Here is a 25,354-nt window from a genome sequence, read left to right on the forward strand (position 1 = left end):
TCAGCGAAGTGACAGGCAGGCACAGCTAGTGTTTCTGACATTTCTGGTCAACAGCAGCATCAAGACTTGAAATTTGGAGACAATTGGCTGCATGGCATGATGACGATGGCCTGCCATCATCATTTGGTTTTGAATATTGGACTTTTTTGTATACGATGTCGAGGCTCATGTTAGAGCGAACACACAGGACATATAGTATAACAAGGTAGGAGACAAGAGGGGTGGGAGTGGGAAGCACAAAATAGTGGGGAACAGAGACAATAGGAGATCTGTGGAAGGGAGAGGGATGGGGGTGGGGGTACACGGGGTTACTACAGGGACTTTCAGGAAAGAAAGCAGGGAATTTGAAGGAGGTGGGTTTGGGGTGGATGAACGGGGGTAGAAAAAGATCAAGACTTTCGATGGGGAAGATAAGAGATGGTGGTGAACAGCTGTTTTGAAAACCTGGAGGGAAGAGTGGGATTGAAGAGAGTGTAGGAGTTTGTTTCAAAGGTGGCAACAAAAAGAGGAATGAAAGAATGAAGGTGAGCAGCAATTCTTGATTTTGATAGTTTCTCAAGAAGGGTTTTTTTGGCAGACCTTGAGTGCCTTGTGGAAATATATGGGTGGGGGGGCGCATATCACAGACATAGCAAGGGGAGGGGGGGCAAGGCCAAAGAGTATAAGATAGAAGACAGAAAGACCACTGACCTGCCTCCGGTGACTGAGATTCAATAAAGAATTTGGCCTATTGCTTTCATATTTTCCGAGGTACAGCTGTGCCACTGATACAGTGCCCCTACACACCATGGCAGGAATTTGGAACAGGGCTAGGGTGTTGCTGACAATTGCCTACTTTTTCTTAAAAGACATTGCGAGTTTTTTTTTTCATGGCCACCAACTAATGTGAGCAGAAGGATCTCCAACATTCATCTGAGAGGCTGGCAGGATGGCCTAGAGGTATGCACATTTACCTCTGAACTGTCTAACCTGGGTTTGAATCTCGACCCAGCGAAAAACAATGATCCTGGTAATTCCCAGTGCAGGGCGAGGCATCAATGTGTATGCTGTCCCTCGGATGGACGTTAAACTGGGCGTCCCATTTGCCAGCATTAGTTGGTGGGTGTGAAAGATCCCATGGTGTTCTTAGCAAAAAGTTTTTGAGCTATCTCTGGCACTGTAAACAAATTCCAAATTACTGCCCAAACCTACAGGAGGCACAGCATCGGCGACACAGCCACTCAATAATGATGCAAACCAGCAGCCATGTTTCACACACAAAATGAATGAATTAATCCATCTGGGGACAAGCACAATCTTTCATTTAACATTGTGCCTGCAAATCACCAGACAGCTTTATAGCTGTGCTAAGTATTGAACCTGGACCAGAGAGCTCAGAGGCAAGTGCACTACCTCTGCACCATCCTTACAGACACAGCCTGTCATGGTTGGACAAGCTTAATTATAAACAAACGTTCAGATGAAATTTGAATTGCCCTCTGACATTATTGCTTATTCTGCTTATTACTCTGACAATCATTATTTTGATTCAACAAGCAAGGAGATGAAAAAGGAGACAGGAGGATAAGGACCACAGTAACCTGAAATTAAGAGAGTTGAGTTCGGCAGGGTTAATGGAAGTAGAAAATATTGTGGGTGAGGATGAGAGGTCATGAGAGTTGGGAGCGCACCTCCAACTTGAAGCTCTGAAGGTAGTTGGAAATGACTAGCTTTAGGAGGTTTCCCCAAATGGGAGAAAGGTGTACCAAAAGGAGTTGAGGTGTGCAGTCAGCCTGGACTTTATCTGAGGATATAACTATTGAGGTCTTAGAATGCATTAGCACAAGGATAGTTGTTTCTGCAGGACAGTTATACAATTTTCAAGTGGCATCATCTTTGCGTTAAGTTGGTAGACATGATACAAACAACAACATAACCTTCAAATTAAAGTATTAAAAAAAACAAATAATACTAAATTGTATTACATGCATAATATCAAAATAGTATAGCGTAAAAAAGTATGACGTGCATCCACAGGTATGTAATCTTAAACTTTGTAAAAATGTATAAAGTAAAGGTATGTAAAAGTGTAACTTCCAATAGAGCAAGCCATGTATTTTTTGGAATAAATTGAACAGCTTCAAAAGGAAATAAGCAAAGGCATATGATAGCAACCAGACAATTTATTTGAAATATTTATTCCCTTTTGTGGCGTTGAGTCACCTTGGGAGAGATGCTTCTCTCTGTTGGCTGCATATTGCTCGCTGCAAGGCGTTCTCGGTGCTCGTTGTTCAGTTAATATCAGATTTTTGGATGACGAAGAGGGTGAGGAGTGCCATTTTATCTGAGGTTAGTCTCATGGACATTTCTATAATTCCTCTAGTAAACTTGCATCAATGACAATTAGGAAGGGAAAACATTAAATAGCCTCACAAGGCATGAACCTGATAGGGAAATCGTTTTGGTGTGTGCTTGAGTGCAAATTTAGCATTTTTTTGAGATTCAAAGATAACAACTAGAACGGGACTCGGTAGAGCGCATACCTCCGCCAGGCTGAACAGTTTACGTTTTGTATCCCACTGATAGGCCGGATCAGGATCTGGACCTCAACCAAAGTCTAAATCAGCTTGTTCTCGTCACATACCCAACTCATCCACCAAGTTTTGTCATAATCTGTCCACAACGTTTTTGAGATATCATACAATTTTCATTTTTGGCCCAATCTCTCAACGGTAAAGAATTGCTAAAAAAAAATTATCATATCCGGAACTGGATCCGGATCTTCACCAAAATCAAATCAATTCTTCCTTGGCAAACCAACATGTTTACCAAGTTTCATCGGAATCTGTCCATAACGTTTTGAGATATCCTGCTCACAGTCAGACAAACAAGGGTGAAAATATAACCTCTGTCCACCTTTAGTGGTGGAGGTAAAGATGATTAGGCTGCAATTTGCATGTACACCTCATTAAATGTGGGGCCTCTGAACAAGATCGAGATACAATCTGGAAAATTTGTTGCTTTACAGCCGCTGGTACGTTTGATTAGAACAGCAATGTCTGCATGTTGAGACCATTCGTGGGGTTTACCTTCCCGTGACACTGAAAATATTTTTTTAGCAGGACGTGTTTTGAAGGTAGATTTAGGTACTCTAAGGTAGTTTAAAGAAAATTTGTTGGCACATACGTACTTTGCAAAACAGTGGGGGAATTCTAGCGGAGGTCGTTGTTCAAAATGGCTGCCATTGACACACTGCATGACAGAGATTTTGACTTCTTACACATACAGACTCAAACAAGGTATCTTTACTTGGATTTTTCAGCACGCCGATCTCATTTTACTATGCTATAAGGCTCTATTACTCTTGGAAATACAAAAATGCAACTTGCATTTAAATATATAACCAGACTCGGTGGTGTAATTTTGAGAGTGCTTAGTCAGGATCAAGAAAGTCGGTGGTTCAAACCTCGGTTGAGGCGTACCAAAGACTTCAAAAATTGTGCTTGCTGCTTCACTGCTTGACATTCAACATTTGAAAGGATAGAGCACGACCACCCAATGCTGGGAAGGCAATGGCAAAACACCCAGTTAACCCTTGCCGAGAAACCGCTTCGGCAGCACCAACGCTCTGTAAAGAGTATGGTCCATCATCATTGGCATGTATTCATGCTTGTTGGTCCATTAATCAATCTTGCGTCGCACCAATACAACATCACGTTTGAAGAGGCACATTCAATAATATCTCCTACTTCATTGGTCATTATGCATACAATTACTTAACAGTGAGCGATTCCAGCATTACCCGGAATATTGCATAATAGAAACAGCTAATCAAGAAAGCAAATGCGAAAACAACTAATAGAATTAACAAATTGTAAGAGTCATGGTTCAGATGGAATACACAATTTTTTGGCAAAAAATAATGAGACATTCACCACAAGCACGGCACTCAAGCATTCGATGAACTCATCGAAGGAGAAAAGGTGATGGATGGACGAATGGCTCACTGAACGCAACACCTTCGGAATCCCAAAACCTGAAGAAACACAATCCAGACCGATAGCATGCCTGCCAATGTAAAGCTCCGAACAGAAATAATTCCAGAAGAGATGGATCACTATTTCGCAGAATAAAAATGCCTTCAAGGCAGAAGAAAAAGGATGCAGGAGAAATTCCAATGGAGCAGTTGACCACTCTCGCTCAACCAGGCCATCCTCGAAAACGGTTTGAAAACTAAAGGTCGCGAGACATAAAACTATCAACAGCTTGGATTGGCTAAAGGAAGGTGTTTCATCGTGTCACACACTCATGGATACTATCCATGGATAAAATCGACCCCTACATAATATTCCAGATGAAAGATGCAATGTGACGATGGAGAACAATCTTCATACTCTTATCAATCAGAAGGAATAAGTCAAATAGCAGATGCTAATACACATTGAGGTGTCTTCCAAGTAGAAGGTCTATCCTCATTGTGTTCTGCTTAATTTTCAATTCCTTAAGCAAGATGATCAATGACTGAGGATATGGATATGTAGGAACAAATGAGTGGAGTTGAGTCATGATCCTAGATTTAGGTAGTTTCATCGGAAGGAGGTTGATTGAAAACTGTGTGTGTTCTGCAGAAACTTAGGGGGGTGGGGGCACAAAGCACAGAAAGAGCAGAGTGTGCAAGACCAGAAAGGAGATGTTGGAAGACAGAGAGACCACCAACCTGTCTATGATGGTGAAGTGATAGGCCCAGAGACTCAGCTTCATCGCTGGAGATTCCAATAATCTTGAAGGCCTTGGTTTCCATGGCATCAAGCTGAGCAAGGTGTGAGGCAGGGGAGCCAGCCCAGAGGGGAGAGCAGGATTCCATTGAGCTGCGGATGAAAGTCTTGGGGGTAGATCGGAGTTCAGGTGTGCCAAGGAAGGACTTTGTATGATGGAGGATGCCCAGTCGGTGGATGAAATATGGAGAGAGAGAGAGAGAGAGAGAGAGAGAGAGAGAGAGAGAGAGAGAGAGAGAGAGAGAGAGAGAGAGAGAGAGAGAGAGAGAGAGAGAGAGAGAGAGAGAGAGAGAGAGACAGAGACAGAGACAGAGAGAGAGACAGACAGAGAGAGACAGAGAGAGACAGAGAGACAGAGACAGAGACAGAGACAGAGACAGAGACAGAGACAGAGACAGAGACAGAGAGAGAGAGAGAGAGAGAGAGAGAGAGAGAGAGAGAGAGAGAGAGAGAGAGAGAGAGACAGAGACAGAGAGAGAGAGAGAGAGAGAGAGAGAGAGAGAGAGAGAGAGAGAGAGAGAGAGAGAGACAGAGACAGAGACAGAGACAGAGACAGAGACAGAGACAGAGACAGAGAGACAGAGAGAGAGAGAGACAGAGAGAGAGAGAGACAGAGAGAGACAGAGAGAGAGAGAGAGAGAGAGAGAGAGAGAGACAGAGACAGAGACAGAGACAGAGAGAGAGAGAGAGAGAGAGAGAGAGAGAGAGAGAGAGAGAGAGAGAGAGAGAGAGAGAGAGAGAGAGAGAGAGAGACACACACAGAGAGAGACAAAGACAGAGATAGAGACAGAGACAGAGACAGAGACAGAGACAGAGACAGAGACAGAGACAGAGAGACAGAGAGAGAGAGACAGAGAGAGACAGAGAGAGACAGAGAGAGACAGAGAGAGACAGAGAGAGACAGAGAGAGACAGAGAGAGACAGAGAGAGACAGAGAGAGACAGAGAGAGACAGAGAGAGACAGAGAGAGACAGAGAGAGACAGAGAGAGACAGAGAGGGAGAGAGAGAGAGAGGGAGAGACAGAGAGAGAGAGAGAGAGAGAGAGAGAGAGAGAGAGAGAGAGAGAGAGAGAGAGAGAGAGAGAGAGATTTGTCAGGATTTAAAGGTATATTCCAAGTGATTGACCAGCTTTTGATTTTGTCAAGGTTTGAAGAGAGGGATTTATGACATGCTGCAGTCGATGGCAGTCTATGAGAGTGAAAGAGAGGGATCTATGACAGTGAAAATACAGACCATGTAACAGTGAAATTATTAAGGAATGAAAAGGGAGACAACGACATGAACTAAACACTCGTTCACTGGCATCATGAATTGGACTGATTACAGGATGATTGATTGAAACATACGGATGAAAAGAAAGCTCTCCATCTATTCTAATTAAATGAACCCTTTACCCCTCAAGTCATTATTGTAACAGTATTTTAGACCTTTATTTATTAAAGTAAATAATGTTTGTGTGCATCACGTTCGTATAAATCTTTGAACACCACTCATAGCACTATTCCCAACATTCTGTGCCCTGAAATTCCCATCGATTGCTCAATGGAGCAAAATAAAACTCTAATGTACTTCTGATCTGCTCGAGTCCAGCGAGCAGGACGGAACTCAGAATGAGCTCTGTGGACAATACTCCGGAGAATGACTTTGAAACGGTTTGTGTGATCATAACAACTGCAATGTTACCCAAACCCATTGGATGATTAGTTGCAGCGAGGACAAGTATTGTTCATGACATTGTTCGAAACACGGAAACAATATAAATGCACAAATTCAGTTATTCATCCGTTTCAAAGTTGCTGGAATGCAAATATTCCAGCAATCCAATTTTAAAAGGAGGATAAAAACGATTATATTCATTACATGACTAATTTGCAGCAAACATATTGCACACAGATTACGCATTTGTTTGACTCGTCTTCATTGCACACACAAACATTGAAACGATAATGTCGAAACAATATATTTGCTGTAAAATCAAAAATCCCCCCAAAAAGTACAAGCAATTTACCCTTTCATAAAAATGGTTATATCTATTGTTTAAAAAGGAAGCAGTGAATTTTCATCGACCATTTGAATTAATCTCAGATAATAATAATAATAATAATAAAAATAATAATAATAATAATAATTAGAGGCTTTGCAGCTCAGGGACATATTATGACCAGTGAAGAAGTCCGTTTCTCAGAAATCGATGGATAATGGAGGTAAAGTGTGTTGTACGTTTCATCCACTCCTCCGAGAGGATTTGATCCAGGAAGCTGAAACTTTCAGGAATTAATGAGGACACCCTGAAGTTGTGCCTGTGCAAGTTTCATTTGATTCTATCAAGTTTTGAAATAAAAATTTTTTTGGCCCATCTTGGTATTCTCTTCCCTTGGAGGGAGGGAGAGGTGGGAAGGGGGTAGAGGTCACAAGTTTTCCAAAAGTTCGATAAGGAGGCCTAATTCGAGAAAATAAACGTTGCAGGAAATGGTCGATTTCGTGGAGGCGGATGTATTCAGACCTTTATGAAGAAAAACGAAGAGAAAACTTAATTTGGGAAAATATATTGTTTGCAACAAAAAAATTACATTGCAATTTAAACAAGTGCATCGAAATGCCAAGATAAAGAAAGAAAGGAAAAAAAAAAAAGCCAAAAACAGCACAACAAGAAAAAGACTGCCTTCCATTCATCAGAATGCAAGGCAGGTGTCAACAAGAATCAGCCGAGCAGTGTGAGGAATGGTGAAATACACTTCACCAGGGAAATATTCCACCCGCAGGGTGTTTGCTGGTAAAACTAATCATGGATGGGTCGCCACACCGATGCAGGACCCTCGAGTGGATGTGGCAGTAATTTGTAATTTATTGAGGGTGCCGGTGATAACTTACCTGCTCTTTGCCATCGACGCCGTGGGATCTTTAACGGTCACCAACGACTACTGCTGGCAGACGGGTCATCCGGCTTAACGTACATCGGACGAACGGTGCACACGTTGATGCATCACCCTGCATATGAAGCACCAAAATGACAGTTCAAAGCCGGATCGGGATTCAAACCCAGGTTACATAGCTCAAAGATGAGTGTGTATACTTCCAGGCTATCCTGCCCACCCTGATTAATAGTAAAGCGTCGTACGATTGTATATATTGTTCGCTTGCATTTTAAAGTATTGTGCCACGTAACCCATGTTTATCGAAGGACTTTCCAGAAACCTTTCGTGGCATTTAAAGCATTATTGATCATTCAGAAACTGTCAGTAACGAATTTGCACTTAATCAATTCATCAAGGAAATTTATTGCAACTTCCCAGTATTAAGGAGCTCTGCAGTTACTCCATTCATCAGGATTGCCAATTTTATTGTAATGTCCAATGAAACACTTTGGAACAACTTCCGCAAAACAGCACACAGACTATTGCTTTCCCATAAATAACTTCCTTGGATTTTCAATGATTTGCTTTTTGTCATGTTTTTCAGACAAGTCAGTGAAGTTGATTGTACAGGACGGCCACGAAGTGGGGATCGGTTGCCTCGACGTTTATACATCTGTATGAACACATTGTGGAGCTTGTACATTTCACAACGTCTCCATGTACTTCGGGACATATGTTGAAGCTTTGTCGGTAAGATATCCCTCATATGTCAAGTCACAGCATCCTTTACTTGAGTTTCTGTATTGCTGCACATACCATACTTCATTGATATACTGATCCCCCAACTTTATGACCAGCCTGTGTATATACAGCGCCTTCAGAAAGTATTCACACTTCTTGATCTTTGTCACATTTTGTTGCGTTTCAGCCTGAAGTTAAAATGGATTGAATTTTGAGTTTTGTCACTGATCCACACAAAATACCCCATAATGACAAAGTTTTTACTAGTTTTTACTATTTTATTGAAGATGAAATGCAGAAATATCTGCTTTTGTATTCCCCCCCCCCCTCCCCGAGTCAATACTTTGTTGAAGCACTTTTGGCAGCGATTACAGCTTCGAGTCTTCTTGGGTATGTCTGTATCAGCTTCGCACGTCTGGGTTTGGGGATTTTCTCCCATACTTCCTTGCAGATTTGCTCAAGCTCTGGCAAGTTGGATGGGGAGTGTCGGTGAACAGCAATCTTGAAGTCTTTCCACAGATTCTCAATGGGATTCAACTCTGGGCTTTGGCTGGGCCACTCAAGGACTTTCACATTCTTGATCTGAAGCCATTCCAGTGTCACTTTGGCTGCATGCTTGGGGTCATTATCCTGTTGGATTATAAATCTTCGCCACAGTCTCAGGTCTTTTGCACTCTGAAGCAGGTTCTCCTCAAGGATTTTCCTGTATTTGGCTCCATTAATTGTTCCCTCTATCCCTGCAAGTCTCCCATTCCCTGCCACTGAAAAGCAACCTCCATAGCATTATGTTGCCACCACCATGCTTCACGGTAGGGATGGTGTTAGATGAGTAATGAGCTGTGCTCAGTTTCCACCATACGTAGCACTTTTTATTCAGGCCAAAGGGTTCAATTTTCATCTCATCAGACCACAGAATATTTTGCCTCATGCTCTCAGAGTCTTTCACGTGCCTTTTTCACCCTCCAGACGTGCTGTCATGTGCGTTTTTCTCAGGAGTGGCTTCCGTCTGGCCATTCTCCCTTAAAGCCTAGATTTGTGAAGCGTTACAAACTGTTTTCCTTCCAGAGGTTCTCCCATTTCAGCCAAGGAACTCTGTAGTCCAGTCAGAGTGGTCATTGGGTTCTTGGTCACCTCCCTGACCAAGGTCCTTCTTGCCCGGTTGCTCAGTTTGGTCAGATGGCCAACTCTAAGAAGAGTCTCGGTAGTTGCATATTATTTTGATTTCCCAATGATGGAGCTCACTGTGCTCTTGGGAACTTTCAACACTCTCGTAATTGTTTGGTACCCTTCCCCAGATCTATGCCTTCTCACAATTCTATCTCTAAGTTCTATGGACAGTTCCTTGGACTTCATGGTAGAGTTTCTGCTCTGACATGCAGTCAACTGTGGGACCTTATATAGAAAGGTGTGTTTCATTCGAAATCGTGTCCAATCAATTGAATTATCCACAGGTGGACTCCATTCAAGTTGTGGAGACATATCAAGGATGATCAAAGGAAATTGGATGCACCTGAGCTCAATTTGGAGTGTCTGAGCAAAGTGGTTGAATACTCATTGACTCGAGACATTTCAGCTTTTCATTTTTAATTGATTTGAAAAAAATTCGAGAAAAGAAATTCCACTTTGACATTGTGGGTTAATTTGTGTACATCAGCAACAAAAAAAAATCTCAATTTAATCCATGTGAATACTTTCTGAAGGTACTGTAATGTATGTGTGTGTGTGTGTGTGTGTGTGTATACACACACACACACACACACACACACACACACACACACACACACACACACACACACACACACACACACACACACACACACACACACACACACACACACACACAGTGCCTATAGAAAGTCCACAACCCCTCTCACAATTTTCACCTTTTGTTGCCTTATATCCTAGAATTAAATTTCATTAAATCAGACTTTTTCCATCTTTATTTACACATTATAACCCACAACTTCCAAGTGAAAACCAAATTCTACAAATTTCAGAAAATTAATTAAAAATTTATAACTGGACTATCTTGATGAGATAAGTGTCCTCCCCACTGAGTTAATGCTTGGTGGAAGCACCTTTGACAACAGTTATAGCTGCGAGTCTGTTGGGAGAGGTCTCTACTAACTTTGCACACCTTGATTGGGCAATATTTACCCATTCTTCTGCACAAAACTGTTCAAGCTCAGTCAAGTTGTATGGGGTGTGTTGATGGACAGCAATCTTCAAGTCATGCCACAGATTTTCAATTGGATGTAGGTCTGGACTCTGACTGGGACACTCAAGGACATTTATCTTTTTGTTTCTTTGCCACTCCAGTGTAGCCTTGTCTGTGTGCTTCGGGTCATTGTCATGCTGAAAGGTGAACTGCAGTCCCAATTTCAGCTTTCTTGAAGAGGGCAGCAGGTTTTCCTCTCGGATTTTTCTGTATTTTGCTCCATCCATTTTCCCTTCTATCCTGACAAGTGCCCCAGTCTCTGCTGATGAGAAACATCCCCATAACATAATGCTGCCACCACCATGCTTCACATTAGGGATGGTGTCCTTTGGGTGATGTCCTGTGCTGGGTTTGCACTAAACGTAACGTTTTGCATTTAGGCCAAAAAGTTCCGTCTTTCTTGCATGAGACCACAAAACCTTTTGGCACGTGCCTTCAGAATCTCCAGAGTGATTTTTTTCATACCTTAAACGGGACTCAAGGTGGACTTTTTTTTGTAATGGCTTCCTTCTTGCCACCCTCCCGTACAGGTCAGACTTGTGGAGTGCTTGGGATATTGTTGTCACGTGCACACAGTGACCAGTGTTTGCCATCAAGGCATGTAGCTTTTTCAAAGTTGCCATTGGCCTCTGGTAGCCTCTCTGATCAGTGTCCTCTTTACTTGGCCATCCAGTTTGGAGGGACGGCCTGATCTAGGCCTTTCCATAACTTTATCCCTGGAGGTCTTTTGAAAGCTCCTTCGGTCTCATAGTTGAGTCTGCTGTGAAATGCACTACCCAGCAGAGTAAACCTCCAGGAACAGCTGATTTTATTCTGAAATAATCAGAATCACGACAATTTAATGCAGGTGGAGGCCAATTAACTTGGTGTGTGATTTTGATGGTGATTGGTTACACCTGAGCTAATTTATTGTTGCTATTATAAGGGGTTATTGCTATTATATAATATCTTGATGGACACTTATCTATCAAGATATTTTAGTTTTGTTTTTTAATTTAATTTCTGAAATTTGTAGAATTTGTTTTTCACGTGCAAATTGTGGGGTACGATGTCTAAATAAAGGTGGAAAAAGTCTGATTTAATGAAATTTAATTCCAGGCAATAAGGAAAAAAAGGTGAAAATTTTGAAAGAGGGTGTAGATTTTCTAATGGCACTATATGTGTGTATGTGTGTGTAATATATATATATATATATATATATATATATATATATATATATATATATATGTAGATGCATATATATATATATATATATATATATATATATATATATATATATACATATATACATATACATATATAAAAAAATATATATTTATACACACTGTATATATATTCTAACTGCAGAGCGAAATAGATTAATTGGAATCTGTTGGTTAATTTCAAGTATTGTTTCATGGCAGAGAATGATCAACATTACTGTACAATGGAATGAAATAGACGTGCATTTTGTCTGATGTGTCGATATAAAACATAATGGAGGGTAATGCTGACCCCACAATAATTTTTCTAATTCCAGCCAACCTTTGGAGATGGTGGCAATGTATGTTACTCATCTTAATAATAGATGTGCCCATACTACATTTCAGTGGATCTAAAATGAAATACGTATCATGAAAGCACCAATATATCCTCCTCAAGGAATTTTGGTATGGGATTTCATTTTCCCTGAGGTTGTCGGTTACCTTCCTTCTCCCTGAAATATATATATATATATATATATATATATATATATATATATATATATATATATATATATATATATATATATATATATATATATATATATATATATATACATTTGTGAAATGGAAAGCTAAATCATTGTTATTCACAGGATAACAAAAAGTAATTCCAAAACAAGGCCCAAGCCTGGCTAGCTTCACGGTGCTATTTCCCTTCCTGCTGCTTGCTAGCATGGCAGGTGATGAAAGACGAAAGTTTTGTTTTTTTGAGGTTTTAACCTGCAATGATTTGTCGACAAAACTGACAACGGAAGCTGAGAGCACAGAGTCTCTTAGCTTCCCCACTGTTCCTCGAGCGATGAATTGGGAATTGAAATGTAGTGTTCAGGTTGGCAGTCTCTTTTCAGCGACATGAGAGTTAGTAAATTCACACGCTAACAAACAACTTATTCTGTTTCACCACATGAAATATTGTTGGGGAAAAAATGGAGAGAAAAGAGAAGCACTTCATAAAATGTAAAGTTTACTTTTTGTATCATCAAGGTATTTGCTTCAGGATGTACGACTTGTTTATATTTCTTGTACAGTCGCAACATTCATTATATTATCCCAAAAGGGTGTGAAGGAAAGAGTGTTAATAACAAGGACTGAGCTGTCCTTGTCTTTGCAAACCGACCTCGTACTATCAACGATGGCGCAACCTGTTTCCATTTCCAAAGGTCATTACCCACAGTTGACTTGAGAAGGCCTGTTGTAATAATCAATGTCTCAAACTGCTGGAATCTAATAACCATTTCAGGGAGAGGGTCAGTTAGCTCTTTGCTTGATGACATCGTGATTAAAGCTACATTTTAATACCTGCCACACAACTTCAGAAAACAAAAGCTGTTTTGCTGTGTTGGGAAAATATGCAAATGGAATCATTGCCATGTTGGATGTGCTGTCCCAATATTTCTGGAATTTAGTGAATGTATTATTTATGTTGAAAAATACATACTGTTGGAATCTGCTATTTGCAGGGGATACGTTCCAGAAAAATGCCGCGAATGTTGAGCATTGTTTAAAAAAAAAAATTAAAAAAAAATTGTTTTTTTTGTTTACATGGTCTAAGCTTGTGTAAAAGCAATAACACAGAACAAATCAGGACACAACATAACAAAGAGACCAGCAGGAGAAAAGAGAAACAACAACAGCAGGGTGGAAGGAGAAAGTAGTCGGAGACGGACAAACGAGGGATGCAGGTAGCGATGAGGGGTAAGGCAAAATGCAAAGGGTGGACAATATGGAAATATCAGCAAAGTTGTGTCTGACCAGTTTGCGATTTTGTCAAGGTCTGAGGAGAGGGAAAACGCTGCTACCTGTCTTTCAGAAGATGAGAGATGTCACGGCAGAGAGTGGAGTCATCAGCAAAGAAATAAAGAGGATTTTCCAGCGAGTCAGTGAGATCACTGAAGAAGATTAGGAATAATATGGGGCCTAGAGCACTGCCTTGGGGTACTCCAGCGTTGACAGAGAGAGGAGATGAAAGTGTTCTAGTTGAGAGCCACACGTTGTTTACGAGAGGAGAGGAAGTTATTAATCCAAGAGTGGAGTAGGCCTTGGATTCCATAGGCAGACAGTTTGGAGAGCAATGCGGGATGCCAAACCGTATCAAAAGCTCGAGATTTGTACAGATATCTCATGTCTGATATTGATGGCCTCCACCATTGTTGGGAGAGAAGAAGCAGCATCTCCAAGGTAGAGTGACCAGGTGTGAATCCAAATTGATGGTCTGAGATTCGGCTGTTGGAGAAAAGCAATGATTTTACGTCAACTGCGATGATGGATTCCATGACCTTACTGATGATTAGAAGTACAGGAAGCTAATTGGACTGTCGTTAAGGGGATCCAATTTTGCACATTTTTATGTAATGCTCTGATGTTAGCTGATTTCTAATTTCCTCGGTGCATATAGGAGACCAGTCCTGAAGTAAAAGTAAAATAAATAAATTAAAAAAAAAATACACGAATACGCAAAGCGCGAATGTTGAAGCAGGTCACACTTAATGACCACCAAATACACGGAGTCCGCGAATAGCAAATCTGCAAATAGCGGGTTCCACCAGTCTAATATTTACAATAAGGTATTATTAAATTGTAATAATGCTTTATAATGTGTGTGCAATATTAGTTTGTTCCTTTTTGTACACCATTCAGTAGATTTCTCTCAAAACCCGAAAATATTTTTTATTCTTAACCCTCGAAAGCAACGCTGATGGAATGACATCCACAGTGCAACACAGGAGGTTCTGAAACCACTCTTGAAAGATACAATTGTAAGCTCCTGAAAGATATCATCCATTTTGTGGAAAAATGGATTAAAAAAAAAAACTGTATTTTTGTAAAGTGGACAATTAAACCAATTAGGGGGGCATATGTACTGGATGAACCTGTTAAAGGTTTTAAAAAAATCCACAGCAATAAAATAGTGTGGCACTTGCTTCCTGGTACCCACTAGTGATGGAGTCCGATCTCAATATATCCACACATGTATAATCGTCTTTTTTTTGTAATAACCTCATAAAATAAATCTATCAATGGTTAAATGACCTAGATTTGCTTCTTCTTCATGTTATTGTGAGGTCACAAAACAATGTGGTTGATTAGTTTTTTGGTATGCGTAATGGACCCTCGATTCTGTAAGTTCTAACAAGCTTGTGACTGAAGGCAGGTAGGATTTGTGAAGCATATAATTGACAACTGTTTGAGAGGGTATTTCATCATCAGATGGAGATATCTTGCAGCACCACTTTGAATGAAACATCAACTTTCATTTTCCTGAAATATTAACCACAGAGATTAAATATGGCATTGACTGTTCATTCTCACACGTGTTACGTCTCCAAAATAAATGTTGACGTTGTGGTAATTAGTGAATTATTTGGTTTTAAGAGTTTCTGAATGAATTCCACTATACCGTAGATGACGTTCAAAGCTATATTCAAATATAGGAAAGTGTGGAAACAATAATGATGTGAACATGTTATTAGCAAGTTGTCTTGACAGCTCGAGTTAATTCACTTTGTGTTTGCAGAGCGTGGTTCTAAGTAATGCCAAATACATTTGTTCACGTCACAGTTATTTTGTGCAATCACAAACATTACATAATTAGGTGCATTTCGAGTTTCGGTCGCGACGTAATTCGAGGGTTATTCAAGCAACGCGTTTAATGAATGGTTCTAATTGTTGGACAAAATTAGTTTTTCCAGATACAATGCCGACGGAAGAACGTACCTTGTTTTTCTATTTTCCTGCAGCCAGTATGCTCTGTAATTTCTGCTGAATGAACATTCAGATAATTATTGACTTCATTTCGGCTACCAGGATGGTACCGGTTTAAGTTTCATGGAGAGCGTACGTAAACAACACAGAAATGATAGACATCGGTGGACTTTTACTTGAATTGCAGGGATATCTGTAAACATTGGGAAAGTGCACACAGCATATGGAATTTGAATCTGAGTTCCCGAGTGTTATTATCACTCTTCTAGTATTAATGGATCATTCTTCAGAAAGACCTCTCATATGCAACTACATTCTTTAATATGTGCCTATGGTTAATCGATAATTATTGGGAGTGCATCTTGGAACATGGTCTTCCATATTTGTCCACACCGACGCGACCTGTTGTACCAATGTACATACTTTTCCATTGTCGTGTCTCCTCACTCAACTGTCCCGAAGGCGCGCAGGTAATTCCGAGATTATTTGACTCCGTATTTTGACAAATCAGTCATTTCCAAGTAAGAATGTTCAGAATATTGGCGAATATATTGGTTCCATTACAAGATGATCGAAACAACGATTTTTCAATAACTGTCTTTCAACTTGGTTTCTGTTTAACTATGAGCAACATACACCGAGTCCTCTTAAAAAGTTTACATGTTTCAGTAGAATCACCATACTTGTGAAAACTTTCATAAACACGATCTTCAATCCTGTATAGTGAATATCAATTTTTAAATTATTTAATGTTTCATTTCTCACCACTTTTGTGTTTTATCAAAATAATCAATATTGTTGCATGTATTTGCTCACAACCACAAGCAATTTTCTCTTTCGTATTTTTTTATTTATTTTTTTTACAATATCAGTGTTCCAGATTGAAATCTTTGACAATTTTCATATATTTCACTCATCAGAAGGTATACTTGAAAGGAGGTGGCTGGCTTAAGATCATAAGGTCCTGAGTTCAAATCATTGTCATACCTTAAATAACAACAGGTGGGTTGACTCAGCCTATCATCCTCCTCAGGTAAGCAAAATGAGTACCAGGTTACTGGGAAAATGAGTAACTCATTACTTTGATGCAGGATACTTTGAATATCCCACGTCGAAGTGGCAATCGATACCCCTAGGCAATGAAACTGCCTCGGCATCTCAATACGACTGATGGCGCGAAGAGAATGGTTATTATATTCAAAAAGGGCTGGCAGGATAACCAAGAGGTATGCTCACTCTCCTCAAAGAGTGACAGTTCAAATCCTGACACAGCGAAAAACTGTCATCCTGGTGTTTCACAGGCAGGATGATTCATCAGGGTGTGTGCCGTCCTTTGGCTGGACATTGAACAGGAATCTCGTCTGCTGGCATAAGTTGGTGTATGTTAAAAATCCCAAGGTATCCTTCGCGAAGAATAAGTGAGCTGTTGCAAGCACCCTGAACAAATTACAAATTCCTGCTGCAAAGGCAAACAACCCAGTATAACCTTTGCCAAGAAACTGCTTCGGCAGCACTGACACTTAAACAAAGTGTGGCACAATAGAATCAGAGTATTAATAAGAAAAGAGCTAGATGAGCGGTGACGTCAGGTGTGGGAGCATGCGCCGGAGCAGCGTGTCACTGCGTCCACTTTCCGCTGATACTCCAGGGGCCTCCGTCTGGCCACGTCCCAGGAAGATGCCTGGCCCATCCCCATCTCCTCGAGATTCCAATCTTCCTGCTGCAACCATGAGGAATGTGGTCGGCCCATTGGCCTCCTCCACTCATGAGGCTCCCTCGCTGAGAGAATCTGGTGAGCAGGAACAGCATCAGGAAAATGAGCCACATGTCGATACAGCCGCAGCTGACGCTCACAGAATATGCAGGTAACAAATCTCATTTGAGTCTCTCTCAGCAACTGCTCATTGGACACAAAGTCAGACCAGGGACAGCTAAGGATGCGCCGAAGAGACCTGGTACCGAAGGAGTTGAGTCTCCATCTCAGATCCCTGGTCAGAGTCCAAGTCTCACATCCATAGAGCAAGACTGGAAGCACCAAGGACCTGAAGACTCGGAGTTTCGTCCTGCAAAGGTACCAACAGTGCCATACCCCATGACCAGTGAATCTATGACTCACCAGGCCAGAACCAGACATTTGTTGACCTCTGGTTTACAACATGCAGAGTCATAAATATCATGACCAAGGTAAGTGATGTCTCTGTGACCTCAACATCCTCACCAGAAACCAGTACAGATAAGATAGCAGCATCCAAGATGTCAGATAAGATCGCAAAAAAAACTCCTGGATCTTAGTTTTGACCCAGGAAACCCATAACCCCAGTGGCACAGATTCCTCATTCAGCACCTCGAGGGCCCCCAAAAAGATATCCAGAGTCTCCGCAAAGATGACTGCAGTGTCTGCCAAATCAAGGTCAGAGATCTTGACATTCCCAAACGATGCACCTCAGCTTGATCTCTCCAGCATCCTCCAGAGAATCCAGTCCATACCAGCACTGAAAAGTATGGTGGCCAGTATACACCCCTGACAAACTCCAATTACAACTGGAAATAAGTCAGAGATGGCACCACATCTCACAGCACTCTCAATACCAGAGTATAATTTGGACAACAGATTGTTCAGTTTTGGTGGGACCCCACGAAGACCGAGAATCCTGCAAAGGGCATCCCAATTCACTGAATCAAACGTTTCGCAGAGATTAACATATGCTCGAAGCAGCCCCTGCTGAAACCCTCATCTGCGTTCGGTGAGGACATTAAGGACAAGGATACGGTCAATTGTTGACCTCTTTGGCAGAAAGCCTGACTGTTCTAAGAGCTGGTGCTCAGGCAGATGGTAGCAAATCTCATCAAGAATGATCTGAGCAAAGACCTTGCCCGGCAATGAGAGCAGCGTCACCCCTCGGTAGTTGCTGCAGTCCTGGCGATCACCCTTCCCTTTCCAGAGAGGGACAGCAAGGCCCCTCTCCCAGTCAGTTGGGATGATACCTGTGTTCCAAACGGAGTTCAGCATTTGCACCACCCTTGAGAAGTTCAGCATTGATGCCACAGATCCCAGGAGCTTTAGCCCATTTCAACCAGTTCACAACAGCCTGTGTTTCCATAAACAAAGGTGGATCACAATTGATTGGAGGGTCAGCAATAGGAAAAGTAACACCCCTGACATCCAACTCAAGAGGTGATGGGTCAGCCTGGGACAGCCGCTTAAAGTAACCGACCCAGCTTGCCTTCACTTCAGACTCCTCTGTCAGGAACCCACCACCCTCCGCCGCTCTAACTGCCATACACCGAGGGACGGGCTTGGAGGAACGCAATACATGAATTCTCCTGTAAGCAGGATGAGGATCACTTGACAACAGGTGTTGCTCTACCCCCTCACAGATTCCTCACACATAGGCCTCTTTGTCCACTCTCAGCCCATGTACAGTTTTGCGCCTCAACCCCTGAACATCTCAGTTCTGCTATTAAGCCTGGCCCTGCAACTTTGGTCAATGCTATCCAGTGGCTCTTCAGAGGCAAAATTCTTCTTCGCTCTCCGGTGAGTTCCAAGACATTCACCTGCAACATCAAGGATGGTAATCTTGAAGGCACTCCACAACTCTTCAGCATTCCTCAAAGCACGCAGACCCCCCAAATCCCCACTCAGGCTGTTCGCAAACACCTCAGCTGCCCTCTCATCCTTGAGCTTGCCAACATCCAGCTGAGGCTGGGATGGTACCATTCTTCTGGATTTATGCTGCAACTTCAAAATTGCTACAACAAGCCTGTGGTCAGTATTGAGGAACTGAGCACTCCGTGAGATGCTGCGGTTCTGGATCATCCTCCAGCGACCATCAACGAGGACATGGTCAATCTCCTTTTCCGCATCACCAGCGATGGAATACCAAGTCCGGCGATGAGCCTTTGTGTGCTGAAACCATGAACCAGCCACCCTAAGTCCATGACTTCTTACAAAGTCAAGGAACATATTGTCATTCTGGTTCACAGTTCCAGACCCATGAGAACCAACACATTTCTCATAACCATCCCCATCAGTGCCTTGATACATTGACATCCACCAAGATGAGAAGAGTATCTTGCCTGGGGCACTGATTAACCACAGACTCCAGTGCAGCATAGAATGCACCCTTCACGGTGAGATCACGCACCTCAGTCGGAGCATCTCCAGAGACCAGTGAAACGATGCCCAAGCAGTGACAAATCCTGCATCTCATAATACGCTCATTCACTGGTGTTACCTCAATTACCATTGGAGTCAGCTGACTGGACACAGCTACAGCAACTCCTTGGGCATGGTAACCATCAGAGTGACCAAACCAATAGTAGGTGTATCCACCCGCCATGATCTCACCACAATCCAGTCGCCAAACCTCAGAGAGTGCTGCAATACCGATGTCTAAACGCTTGAGCTCAGATGATAACAGACAGGCGATCATCGCCTCTTAGGGAAAGCACATTCCAGGCACCCACCCAAAGGGACAGCCTCAGGTTAACCCAAGGAGACCACCAGTCTGGTAGACGACGCCTCAGCACCACCCCGACACACACTACCGCAATCTGACCCAGGAAGGTTACCCCATGGTTTCCCTCCTATCATCAAAGATTGGGGGTCCCAAAGGCTTTGCCACAATCCCATCATCCGGTGAGCTGCCCTGCGAAGGGAAGCTGCACAGGAGGTACTCCCACGGAGTGGGTTTTCAGATTTTTTTATGCTTCTCGAATGCCTTGTGGAATGAAGGGTTTTACAGTGGCCGGAGTGCAAATCCTGCCACCAACTTCCTAATAAAAAGTAACCCAACTGCAGAAGGATGTCTGCAGACACAGTTGGGCACTTGGACACAGTCTACAGACACAGTCAGGCCAGGCCAGACGAGATCTGTGATTTGCTACAGGTACCATGTAAACCTGTACTAACCTGTTTCATGGTCGGGTTGTCAGCGACTAAACCGTCACCCCAACCAGGTTTCCTGGTGAGGAGGGTGTATGGATATGGACAACGAGCAGGATTAAAAAAGAAATCTGTCAAAGGGTAGAAGAGCTCCTTGTGAGCCAATAGCCATCCATATGTGGTGCTTCACTGTATCTGCAGACGACGTCCTGCAGTTTGGTGACTTTTTTTGGAGGTTGGTGGCAGGATTTGCACTCCGGCCACCGTAAAACACCTCATTCTGCAAAATCCATCAACGTAAAGAAAATTGAAAACCCATTCCATGGGAGCACCTCCTCTGCTGCTGCCCTTCACACGACAGCTAATCAGATGATGGGATTGGGGCAAAGCCTTTGGGACACCCATTCGTTGATAATAGGAGGGAAAGCACAGGTTGAAATTTCCGAGGCAGATTGAGGTGGTGTGTGTCGGGGTAGTGCTGAGGTGTTGTCCACCAGATGGTGGTGTCCTTCGAATAACCTGAGGAAATCCCTTCAGTAGGTGCCTGGAATGTCGTCTCCTTAAGAGGGGATGATCACCTGTCTCTGTTATCATCTGAGCTCAAGCCTTTGGACATCGGTATTCCAGCACTATCTGAGGTTCAGAGACCGGATATTGGCGAGACAATGGTGGGTGGTTACACCTACGATTGGTCTGGTTGTTCTGATGGTTTTCATGCCCAAGGAGTTGCTGTAGCTGTGTCCAATAAGCTGACTCCAATGGTAATTGAGGTAACACCGGTCAATGAGTGTATTATGAGATGAAAGATTCGTCACTCCTTGGGCGTCGTTTCGCTAGTCTCAGCTCAGCGTCTCAGCATTTCGTTTTGCTGGATGCATTCTATGCTGCGCTGGAGTCTGTGGTTAATCAGTGCCCCAGGCAAGATACCCTTCTCATCTTGGTGGATTTCAATGCATCGACGGCACTGATGGGGATGGTTATGAGACATGTGTTGGTCCTCATGGGACCAACACTATAAGACCTTTGTGTTGCTGTTGTTGTTGCTGTTGTTGTTGCTGTTGTTGTTGGGGTTCTTGTTGTGGGTCGATTTTTGAAATGCGCACCCATTGGTCAGACTACACCCACAGATGTCACATGATTCCACCCACCATAGCACCCAGACAAAATGCTACGGCTGTCATCTTGGTTTTCTATTGGGGCCCCAAGCCATCCGGCCTGTAGGCCTCTGCTGATTATATAATGTCTGGGTTTGTTGCATAAGATTTCCATGGCTTTGTTTGGATTGAGTGTTACTCACAATGAAGGTCCCTGAACAATATAATCATCTGTCAAATAAAAATTATTAGTCAGATTTCATCAAGCCTGTATGTGTCTCACGAAAAAAAAAATAGTTTCGTAATTTTTGAACAGCCCCACATTGGGGTGAAACAATCTGTGACCATGTGACGAATCATCGTGTTCTGATATAACTGTGACAAATCAACTCTTTCAAGAGTGCTTTCAATGCATGTTTCCCAATCGGCTCGTAACCAGATTTTTAAAGCCAAACCATACGCACTTAACAGCGAAGTCCCATTCGTCGAATGACCACGTTACAGGTTTTTCTGAACAAAAGGTAGAGAGAGAGAGAGAGAGAGAGAGAGAGAGAGAGAGAGAGAGAGAGAGAGAGAGAGAGAGAGAGAGAGAGAGAGAGAGAGAGAGAGAGAGAGAGAGAGAGAGAGAGAGAGAGAGAGAGAGAGAGAGAGAGAGAGAGAGAGAGAGAGAGAGAGAGAGAGAGAGAGACGAGAGAGAGAGAGAGAGAGAGAGAGAGAGAGAGAGAGAGAGAGAGAGAGAGAGAGAGAGAGAGAGAGAGAGAGAGAGAGAGAGAGAGAGAGAGAGAGAGAGAGAACGAGAGAGAACGAGAGAGAGAGAGAACGAGAGAGAGAGAGAGAGAGAGAACGAGAGAGAGAGAACGAGAGAGAGAACGAGAGAGAGAACGAGAGAGAGAACGAGAGAGAGAACGAGAGAGAGAACGAGAGAGAGAGAACGAGAGAGAGAGAACGAGAGAGAACGAGAGAGAACGAGAGAGAACGAGAGAGAACGAGAGAGAACAGACACACACACACACACCGGAGGTAACAGATATATCGGTGAATCCCTGTTTGGAATCACTATTAACATCTAATTTTATTCATTCACCTGGGAACACGGGGCAGACACGGCACACGGTTAATGAGACAGATTAGGGAATGTAATGTGAGCCGTGGGTGATTTTTGGAATTTCATTCTCAGACCCAGCTTTCACCACATAGACATATGAGACATGAGCAAGGATGAGGGAGTTGAGTGGACAGAGGGAGTGAAAAATATATATTTTGTCTCACAGGTTGTAACCACAGCGCGGTCATTTTTGTTCATTCCAAAAAAATAAAAATAAAAAAGAGGTGAAAATTTATACTGCGGTGATAGAATTGCTTGAGCCATGGTGCATTCAAGAAGTAAGAGGAATGGGAGTATTCGTTAACATCTTAGAGCCCGATAAGACCATTGTATCACTCATCTTTATCAACAACTACATCACACACACACAATTACTCACGATTCCTCGCTCTTCCATGAGCCTCGATATTGAAAAGGACAAATCTGGAAACTGCTGAGTGACAAGATGTAATGCTATTTCCCATTGGGACCCTGAAACCAAATTGGAATCCATGCGTTGGGGGCTCAAGGGATCACCATCCCTCAAGAATGTTGCACCCAACCTTCAGCAGGCAAGATAATGACCTCAGTTTTCTAGGTTGCTAAGGGAATCCTGCTGATTGATTGTATGTTTTAAAAACTAAAATATCGGAATATTAAGGCATCAAGGACAAATTTCGAGGGATGTTGAGCAAGATGGGCTACTTCAAGACAACATGCCAGTGCATGGGTCCTGTTGCGTAAGCAGCCATTCAGCTGGACCAACCCTACGTAATCTGGACCTCACCTCTATTATCGTCTATTTTGACAGTTGAAGTTCCACCTGCATAGCTGCCGATACGCTGATGAGTACCTGATTGAAGCATTTCGGAGGAGGCTGAAGCGGAAATCTGAAAACTTCCATTTTACTGCCATAGACAGCTTGTGTTGCTGCACTATTTGCTGCAAAAAAAAAAAAAGAGAATTATAACTTCAGTAAAAATAAGACAGACAATGAGAAAATGTGTTTGCCAGTTTATAAATCATGAAAAGGAAATTGCAGGAAGAGGCGAAACATGGCATTGCAATGGAACACTCTCTGACAGGCTGTCAAATGAATGTCATGAAAGAGCCAATGAGGCTCAACCGAACTGCTCTTTTTCAAGCACAAAATCTCTTTTGAGCTGCTTATCATAAAACCGCACTTTAAACTTTTGTTATCATTTTAGCTTTTGATTGGTAAGAACATTGTCATGACGGCCTAAGCCACCAGCTTGTTGTGGCCCAGTCACAATAACAGATGAGCAAGGCCTCACTTGACACAAAATGTATGAAATGCGTTTTTAACTCAACTGGGATGAGCATCTGTGAAAGGGATGTCGAAATTAACGAACCCCCTTCACCCCCACAAATCAAAAAACCAAGAGGAAAACAACAAAATTAATTATCAAGAGGCTTCACAAATTACATTGACACCTTGAGCAGGCTAAAAGTTGGAAATATGCACGTGGCTCGTGGTTCAAGTTGTTGCATGCACAAACGATTGAGAGTAAATTATTCCATCGAAACACGTTTAATTCAATTGAGTTGAGAGTGTAGATTCACCCAGAGCAAAATATACAGTGGAAATTCAAACGAGGTTTCCAAGACTACAGTTATCTTTCAACAAAAATGAAGCACAATCAAAGGGGGAAATGAGGAGAGAGAGGAGAGAAGAGAGAGACAGAGAGACAGAGAGACAGAGAGACAGAGAGACAGAGAGACAGAGAGACAGAGAGACAGAGAGAGAGAGAGACAGAGAGACAGAGAGACAGAGAGACAGAGAGACAGAGAGACAGAGAGACAGAGAGACAGAGACAGACAGCAGAGACAGAGAGAGACAGAGAGACAGAGAGACAGAGAGACAGAGAGACAGAGAGACAGAGAGACAGAGAGACAGAGAGACAGAGAGACAGAGAGACAGAGAGACAGAGAGACAGAGAGACAGAGAGACAGAGAGACAGAGAGAGAGAGAGAGAGAGAGAGAGAGAGAGAGAGAGAGAGAGAGAGAGAGAGAGAGAGAGAGAGAGAGAGAGAGAGAGAGAGAGAGAGAGAGAGAGAGAGAGAGAGAGAGAGAGAGAGAGAGAGAGAGAGAGAGAGAGAGATTCAACTTTGTCTCATCTGGGTTCAAGAACAATGGCGAATCTGACAGAGAGCATGGTTTAGTTTCACAGTTCCTTCTGCATGATATGGAAACTGTGGGTTGAAAAGAATGCGAAAACTCTTTCATGATTAAGAGCGAGTTCACAGGGGCAAGGGTATCGCCTGTAGCCCTTCTTCCATCGAGTTGTTCCCATGTGCACACAAGCACCATGATCCATGCAGCAAGGAAGCTATTTGAAAATGACAATGAATCCAGAATCCATGTAGCCCACACTCTTTCGAACAACAACCTACCTGTACCAGTGTCATGCAGGCAACACACACACACCAATGTTTCACAACCATCACCATTGCCAACCACTCAGTCACCCAAATCTCCCCATTACCTTCCAAAATATGTGATGTACCTGAAGGTAACAGAAATTTGCTCGGGTTGATCGCGATAACTCACCTCTTTTCCGAAGGCACCGTGAGATATTTCATGTCCAACAATAACGAGTGCAGACAGATGGGTCCTCCGACGTGACATCCTTCCAATGGGTAATACACAGATCGATATCTCACCCTGTCTGTGAAACATCAGAGTTTATAGGTAGGTCAGGATTAAAAACTCAGGTCAAACAACTCAAAAAGCTATCCTGCCACCCATACATAC

The 25,354-nt window shown here is 42.5% G+C and overlaps 2 protein-coding genes across 11 annotated transcripts in view; one reads left to right on the plus strand and one right to left on the minus strand.

Annotated features, from left to right (window-relative positions):
- Positions 1-25,354, plus strand: part of LINGO1 (leucine rich repeat and Ig domain containing 1) — a 393,052-nt gene that overhangs the window by 109,320 nt on the left and 258,378 nt on the right. For 8 of the 9 annotated variants that reach the window (XM_085849327.1, XM_085849321.1, XM_085849323.1 and 5 more), the window contains one exon: positions 8,215-8,360. In XM_085849327.1, the coding sequence (XP_085705453.1) occupies positions 8,328-8,360 (33 nt within the window). In that variant the 5' untranslated portion in view covers positions 8,215-8,327. Of the gene's footprint in view, positions 1-8,214; positions 8,361-25,354 lie in introns of those variants that run through there. The other variant, XM_085849329.1, reaches the window with a different exon arrangement.
- LOC147015021 (uncharacterized) overlaps positions 16,025-25,354 on the minus strand; it is a 74,774-nt gene continuing 65,444 nt past the window's right edge. For both annotated transcript variants that reach the window (XM_085849331.1, XM_085849330.1), the window contains 3 exons: positions 25,151-25,268; positions 23,432-23,520; positions 16,025-17,304 (listed from right to left, as the gene is read on the minus strand). In XM_085849331.1, the coding sequence (XP_085705457.1) occupies positions 17,133-17,304; positions 23,432-23,520; positions 25,151-25,228 (339 nt within the window). In that variant the 5' untranslated portion in view covers positions 25,229-25,268 and the 3' untranslated portion in view covers positions 16,025-17,132. The remainder of the gene's footprint in view (positions 17,305-23,431; positions 23,521-25,150; positions 25,269-25,354) is intronic.

Source organism: Eptatretus burgeri, chromosome 12 (assembly GCF_056783735.1).
Source record: "Eptatretus burgeri isolate ZD-2024b chromosome 12, Ebu_testis_v1, whole genome shotgun sequence".
In the NCBI taxonomy this organism is placed as follows: domain Eukaryota; kingdom Metazoa; phylum Chordata; class Myxini; order Myxiniformes; family Myxinidae; genus Eptatretus; species Eptatretus burgeri.